General features: G+C 33.2%; 1 protein-coding gene across 1 annotated transcript; it reads left to right on the top strand.

Annotated features, from left to right (window-relative positions):
- The first annotated feature begins 800 nt into the window (after nucleotides 1-800).
- Nucleotides 801-6,412, top strand: LOC114186575 (Acyl transferase/acyl hydrolase/lysophospholipase superfamily protein). Its single transcript, XM_028074527.2, has 7 exons — nucleotides 801-1,387; nucleotides 1,519-1,662; nucleotides 3,337-3,409; nucleotides 3,741-3,846; nucleotides 3,943-4,039; nucleotides 5,628-5,723; nucleotides 5,805-6,412. Exons 1-7 carry the CDS (start codon nucleotides 887-889, stop codon nucleotides 5,967-5,969), a joined length of 1,182 nt encoding a protein of 393 aa, XP_027930328.1. The 5' UTR covers nucleotides 801-886; the 3' UTR covers nucleotides 5,970-6,412.
- The last annotated feature ends 1,723 nt before the right edge of the window (nucleotides 6,413-8,135 follow it).

Here is an 8,135-nt window from a genome sequence, read left to right as displayed (position 1 = left end):
ATGGTTAAAGATAAACGTATAAAAATAATTGATTACGCATATATGTTGCTGCAATGGCTGTAGAATAACGAAACTCTATACATCACTTTTGATAATACTAAAATACTCTTTAAATTTATTAGCTTTTAATCTAGATAAAAAAATGATGCTGCAAAGGAAATAAATAAATAAATAATGAATCAGGCCTATGGATTGAAAAGACGAAAATATGATGCTGAAAAGAAAAAAAAAAAAAAAGCAGAAGGAAATGTGAGAAAAAGCTCATTCTAAAAACTTTTTCCAAAATGTACTATGTTATATGTTTCTGGAAATTTGTTTTGAAAAAATTATTCTGAAAAATTCATTCCAAAAATATATATCGTATACATTTCAAAAGTTTGTTTGAGAAATTTTATTCTAAAATATATTTTATGCATTTTAGAGATCTTGTTTCAGAAATTCTGAAAGCTTGTTCCAGGAAAAAACTTAAAATAAATATTTAGAGGTCATTTTAACGAAAAAAGTAAAATTACCATTTTGAAAATTTTGGGTGCTTCCAAGAAATAATAGGAGTAGTATAAGTAAAAAATATCCAATAGTTAAAATTGTTAATATATTATTACTGGAACCTAATTACAATAAACTTTCCAAAATAAAAATATAATTAAAAAGAAAAAAAAAACTTACTTAAAATTTCCTTACTTACAAAAATAATACGAATGAAATGATTTAATCTAATAATAATAATAATAATAATAATAATAATAATAATAATAATATAATGGAAGGAGAAAACGTTAAATATGCGGCTGGCAGCAGCATAACCAATAACCAACTGAGTAACCGACCATAGAAACGCAACACAAGGAAGAAGAGGAGAGTGTGTTGCGACTCTGCGTGGTCAGGGATGGGTCCCAGCATCTGTTCCTCCGATGCTCACCACCTTCTCCATGCAAATCTCAAACCTAGTTCCCCTCCTCTCCGTCCACGCGCCCAATTCCTCACCTTCGCCTCCAATTTCTCTCCACCTCAGCCTCAGGGAGGTGTTGAAGACGACGCCACGGCCAAGAAATCCTTTGCAGTGGCGACAGGGGAACTCTTCCTGGGGTTGGCGTCGCGCCTCATCAAGAGCCGCAACAAGGGAAGCAGCCTAGTCGGTGATTCGGATTCGGTTGCGTTCGTGAATTCTTCAGGGAAAGTGTACGCCGAGGAGAGAATTGGGGCGGTGGTGGAGGACGAGATTGATCCGGACGTGGTTTGGGAGCAAAGAATGGAAGACGTTGAAGCGGAGCGGAATAGGTTCAGGCGCGTGGTCACCACCCCTGGCTTTAGTTTCTCTGCTGCTGGACTTCTCTTCCCTTACCATCTCGGTGTTGCTCAATTTCTCATTCAAAATGGTTACATTAAGGTTACCTATTAGGTTTATATATATATATATATATATATATATATATATATATATATATATTACATTATGCTATACTGGATCGATGTATTATTGTGTGTATAATGGGAGAGAGTTTTGTGATGCTGATGCAGGAAACGACGCCGTTAGCTGGTTCCTCTGCCGGAGCAATAGTGTGTGCTGTGATTGCTTCCGGAGCTAGCATGGAAGAAGCCTTGACTGCTACTAAAATATTGGCTGAAGATTGTCGGAATCGAGGAACTGCGTTTCGCTTGGGGGTACGCATACCTCAATTCTCACACTACTTTATATACTTGCTCTGTTACTGTTACTGTTACTGATTAAATATATGGAATTTTGTCGGGCTATAATTTCTTCTGATGTATCTAGGCTATATCACTCTTCCACTGTGTTTTCTTTTCTTTACTTTTGTTGCTCGCTTGCACTAGTAGTATCAGAATTTTAGTAATTTGGAAATCCACAGCTCCGTCTTGTACAAGTCTTGTCTTGACCGCAGTACGAATGATTTGTTGCAGTTTGTAAGCCTCATACTGATCCTTCTCTTGATATGTTATTACGTGCTTCTCTAGTTTTGAAATAGCCGAACAAAGTGTTCCTGTGCTAAGACAGCCTCCTTTATATGAAATAGTTTGTTTGAGGTGCTTGGTGAGCAGTAGGTTTGCCCATGCGCTTCGGAAAAACTTCTGCTATCCAGGTTTGAAGGTTCTCCATAGAGAAAAACAAATGCAACAATGTACAATCTATGTACGTCTTTGGGGCATGCATTTGGTTGGAAATTTAAGGGTATTTTTGTTTCACATGAAATTATTATTGGATAGCATTGTGCGTGACTGAATATGACCTTTCTAATGTGTTCAGGATCCAATAACTGTTTAAGAAGGTTGCCTTTTTCTTGTTTGTAACAAGATTGAAAGGCTTTCATGCATTTTTTACCACCTACTTTTTTTTTTATGCTTAGGGGGAATTTATTGTCTATTTTAATTTGTACCTTCCCTGCTCTCCCTCTAGAAGTATTTATTTTTTCATAAAATTAAATATAAACTCTCTTAGAATCATCCCTCAAAGTAGTCCTGAAGGTAGATCATGTTTATCCGATAATGTCACAGTTATAGGTTGCAACGCAGAACCATGGTACCCATGCCTTTGAATGTTTGACAATTCTGTCTGTAACTACAAATGTGTTAGATAAAAACTTGTTAATCAGTTGCTGGCTTGGTCTATTATATAGACAAATGTAGTCTCATTTTGAATGAAGTGTGAATTGTGGTTAAGAATTAGAACTGTCATTAATCAATTATTGCAAAAGTTTGAGTTGTTTGATGAAAGGTACGTGAATGGTTTTATATTACATTTCTAACACAATCCCCTGAAAGGGTCTTTTAGGGCTTGGGCAATTTTATATTACGTGAATGGTTTGATGCACAAGTTCTCTGATACCATGACATGAACCAACTTTGCCAAAAGCTTAAGCAATTAGATAAATACAACATGAATGATTTTATATTAGATCTCCAACAAGAATCACAAAGACAAATAAGTGAAAAATGAAATGAGACTTTTTGTGAATTTGGAGGCCAAAAGAAAACCAGATAGTTAGGATTTGATTAGGCTAGTACTAGGTTATGTAATGAATGATAACCCCAAATCTTTTTGCCTTTAGAGTAATGCCACTTTCTTCTGATACAATTGGAACTTTTGATTTATTAAGTATCCGTTAGAAAATGGTAAAAGAAAAGGCCGCTTTGACACTTTTACTAGATATATCTGCTTTTGAGGTATAGCTATTAATGAAACTTTATTCAATTGAAATGTGAGTTTCTGAACTGAAATAAGAGCCTGCGAGATCTGCAATTACCTGTGAATATGTAACTAAATCATTTCCTTTTTGAAGTTCAAATCTCACCATTTTGGTTCAATGTTTCCCTTCACAGGCTGTTCTACGTGACATTCTTGACAAGTTTTTGCCTCATGATGTTCATATAAGATCTAATGGGAGAGTCCGAGGTAATTCTGGATGTTCAGCACCTGTTAGTTTTTGTCATGAAACTGTCTCGTGCAAAGAACAAAACTGCAAATCCTTTTGTTATGTTTCTAGAGCTGGTGGAAGTAACACATGCTAAACTAGAAAAAGATATAGCGTATCAACAATTGCACTTGCAAATTTGATTTTAAAATTGCATTCATAGCCTCAGTTTATTACATTATTAAAAAAGTGGAAATAAGGATTTATTTTATCTTTTGAACTTTTGGGCCAAAAAATGACGTAAAAGTTATCTTTATTAGTGGAGAAAAAATTTAAAGTCTTGCTGTGGTTTATGTTGCACTTCTGTTGCAGTTGCTGTGACACAACTTCTTTGGAGACCCAGGGGTTTGTTGGTAGATCAGTTTGATTCCAAGGAAGATCTCATCAATGCAGTGTTTACCTCTTCCTTTATCCCAGGGTGATTTGTTAGTACTATATTTCCTTCATTGAATGTGATTTCTTTACTTGTTATAGATTATTAAGTAAATTTAAAACTTTCTCATACTCACTCCAGATATCTTGCCCCAAGGCCAGCAACGGTGTTTCGGAATCGGTTATGCATTGATGGGGGTTTGACTTTGTTTATGCCACCAACATCTGCTGCACAAACGGTATTTTTGTTATTTACTTATTGGACTATTGATTCAATTAATTAATTATTTGTTGAAACCTTTGTTTAAGTGGTGAGGGGTTTATAAAATGTGTCCTTTTTTCTCTTTGGTCTGTCTGGGAACTTTTTATTAAAATTGAATGACATGTCGCTGAAAAGGGGAATTCGGCGAGTTATCATAAGTTATCAAAGTAAATAGCTGAGAACCGACATTGATTCAACTCTGATTTGTCCGATCCTCTCGTGCTCTACCTTTACCCCTTCCACTAAAAAATTGTTGGAATGAGTACTAACAGAAGCTTCATCGCTTGTTCCTTGACTTCTAGTTGTTTAAACTTCTTTTCATGCACTTTTAATGAACTTGGCAATCCATCAAGTGAGAGTTTATTAATGTATTTTGATTCTTCTATGGCACATGCAACAAAGTTGAACTTTGGTACCAAAGACCGAAATATCTTTTCTACAATGCTAGTTTCTTCAGCTGTCTCCAAAAGTGCACATCTTGCTGACAATAGTCATCACACGAGAGAAGTAATTTCAAATTGTTCATAACACTTAATTCAAAATATTTCAAACTCAACCTGAAGAGCAGCTGCCTCCTTGCGCTTGTAGAACACTTTTTTTATGGAATTCCAAATGTTTGGACGTGATTGTGCAAATGATGTTTTCCAAGATTTAACGGTCAGTGACTTGTAAAAGATAATTTTTTTGCCTTTAAATACTTTAAGCACAGTCCTTGAACTTCATTTTTTGGAGCCTCTGTCACTGCCGTGCCTGTTGCTGGTTCTCAATTCCTTCAAAAACAACCTGCCAATACTCCTTGAACCTAAATAAGTTCTCCATAACATGCTTCAGTGGTCATAATTTCCACAAAAACAGGGAATGAATGATTTAACAAAGTTGTCAGTGACCATTGTCTATTGCTACTGCAAAATAATCAAAAATGAAAGATTGACAGACTCTCTGTCTCACTTTCCAGTGTATGCCCAAACTTAACCTATTGGTATCTGCTTCCAATCTCCCTTATTTACACTTTAAACCGAGAACCTAAACTCATATATACTACTGTTGAAAATATAGATAATGAAACTATTGCAGTATAACGAAAATTCTGGAAGTGCATTTTCTTTATTAATCAGTAGATAACCATTACCTATGTATTCGTAATACTACAAAAACAACAGTAGATAACCATTATTCTACTAACAATAATCAATTGCATAAAAATAGGAACCAACCAATTCAGAACGTGGACTTTACCACTTAGTCGAACAACTACTAGATGGTCAAACGCTATCCAACCTCAATTTATTTAAAAAATTTGAGGATTTAGGATAACATGATGGCCATGGAAAATGATTCCGACTTTCTCAGATCATTTATGAAAAGATGAAAAAGTCAAAAGGTTTTCTAGAGATAGGTGAACCATGGGGATTCGCAGGTTTGTGTGGTTGAAATGATTGAAAATATTTATTTTTATGCACTTTAATTGTTGCATTTGAATTCAGATGTTACTAAACAGATCTATGATTTATCACATTTATTTGTTGTCTCGTTTCAACCTAAATTAGTATCTACCACTTTCACAGGTTCGCGTTTGTGCTTTCCCAGCAAGTCGATTGGGATTGGAAGGGATAGGAATTAGTCCAGACTGCAATCCAGAAAATGCATGTAGCCCACGACAGGTAACCCTTATTCTGTGAATTAACATAATAATTTTGGTAAGGGTAAGTGGAGATGAATATTCTGAATGAAAATCATTGCAGCTTTTCAACTGGGCACTTGAACCAGCTGAAGATGCAGTTCTTGACCAACTCTTTGAGTTTGGATATCTCGATGCTGCTGTCTGGGCAAAGGAAAACCCAGTTGAAGCAGTAGTTCAAGATGGTAGTCCTGCCTTTGGAAACAGCACTGCATCCAGTGCGAAATAGATTGATGATGGTCCTATGTACGAACTCATGATGATAGTTCACTGTGTGGATTGAAGATGCATAAGGAAACTACAGACAATTCGAATCAACTAACATTGCTTCCTTGTAATGGAACATCAAATTAGGAAAAAAATTCATGGGGAGAAGTACAGAATGAGAGTACTGATCTCGTCTTTTTATATTTATTGTAGATTGGAATAGAATCAAAGGAAGGAAAGAAAGAAAAAGAAAAGGTAATATGTTTAAGTTTACCAGTCAGAAGGTTAATGTAATTTGAAAATTGTAGTGAATTATAAATAGAATTTACAGCTAGTTCCTCTGTGCCAGACAAAGTTTTGGTATTATTTTCTCGAATGTGATGTTTGTGGTATACAAAAACTAAGTTAGAGTTTCAACTGGTTTTTTTAAGGACAATCTTATATACAGTTGCTATTGTTCTATTATTAGTTTGAGTTTCTTTTTAGTAATTTTCATAGTAAATAATTTATTAAATATTATCGCTCGTCATTGAAGTGAAAATTTAAACCTACTTGTTTTTATGTTTTGATTTATTTTTATGTTTTCTCCATTAATATTTGCTAAACAAATTTATAGAATTGTTTGAGATAATTTTCCTTTTAAAGATAAGTGGTATGGAAAAGTCTAGATAAACACACAGATATATGAGAGGTGGAAAACACTTTCGCCGAATTAAAAATTTACTGAAAAATCTGATTAGTAAAATGGGCTGATCCATTGGGTTTTCCCTTAGTAAATTTGTGTTAATTTGATTCCGTTGATATTTGAAATAGGTTAAATTTTATTAACTCAGTCTGATTTTAAGTTGATCAACAAATCATTTCCATTTATTTAAAAAATATTTAATTTCTTTTAAAACAAGGTTTTTATTTTAAAACTTAAATCATGTTAATAAAATTAAGGGTTAAATATGTTTTTGGTCCTTCAAGTTTCAGCCAAATTTAGAATTAGTCTCTTATCAAAATTTTTGACCAATTTAGTCATTTATCTTTTAAAATGCGTGAATTTAGACCTTTGAACCAAATTTTGTTAAGTTTATCTAACGTTTCAAGCGCATTTCATGATAGTATTTAAATTATTTATATTGTTTGACACATTTTTGCTTCAATGTTAACTTAAATACTATCATGAAATGCGCTTGAAACATCAAATAAACTTAACAAAATTTGGTTAAAAGGACTAAATTCACATATTTTGAAAGATAAAGGACTAAATTGGTATAAAATTTTGATGAAGAATTAATTCCAAAATTCACTGAAACTTGAGGGACCAAAGACATATTTAACCCTAAAATTAATTTTAATTTTAGATATATATATATATATATATTAATATATCTTAGTGTTTTAATAAAATATTTTATAATTCTCATTTAAATTCTTTATTTTTAAATATAATTGTTGTTTTATAAAATAGGTTTGTACATAAATCTAATCAGTGAACTTAACTCAAAATTGCTAAAGTGATGATACAAAGTATTGTCCACGTTGTATAGCTTGATTACCAATTCATTCCACAAAACCTATTTTTACACCTTGCATCTAACACATCTTGGTCGTTTGAGAAGAACACAAACCGAGTATACCAACCTTCAATATCAATATTCTATCCCACCTTATGTAACAATCAACTTATACTCCATACAATTGGATCTAATTACAACCCAAAATATTCAAACTCTCATCCAATATCCCAATCAAATAACATATCATATTTCGAATTCATAAACCACACTCAATTAACAAAAACTATTTCTGAATTTTCACAAGTCTGATTTATAAATCAGTAAAGTCCAAGTTAATGCCAAGTTTTAGTCAGGTCTTACAGAATACTCCATTTAATTTTCTACAGGTTCAATCGACCAGACATAAATAAGATGGCCATTAATTGTCCATGGCTGAATTTCCACAAAAATGTGCTTGAGAAAACCATTTCGTGATTTTAATTAATTAATTGGTTACTTTATATATACCAACATCATCAACATTTGGCAGATTAGTTTTGTTTACTATGTCTAGACATTAATTCCCACACATTACACCACACTCTAATAATCATAACATGATGCTGCATATATATGTGTATATATTTATGGTAACTGCTACTGCATTGATGCAGAAAAATAGTTTCAGCACTATTTGTATTCAA

Source organism: Vigna unguiculata, chromosome 6, assembly GCF_037176805.1.
Source record: "Vigna unguiculata cultivar grain cowpea cultivar isolate G323 ecotype 2 chromosome 6, ASM3717680v1, whole genome shotgun sequence".
Classification (NCBI taxonomy): Eukaryota; Viridiplantae; Streptophyta; class Magnoliopsida; order Fabales; family Fabaceae; genus Vigna; species Vigna unguiculata.
This window is presented reverse-complemented; position numbering and strand designations above follow the sequence as displayed.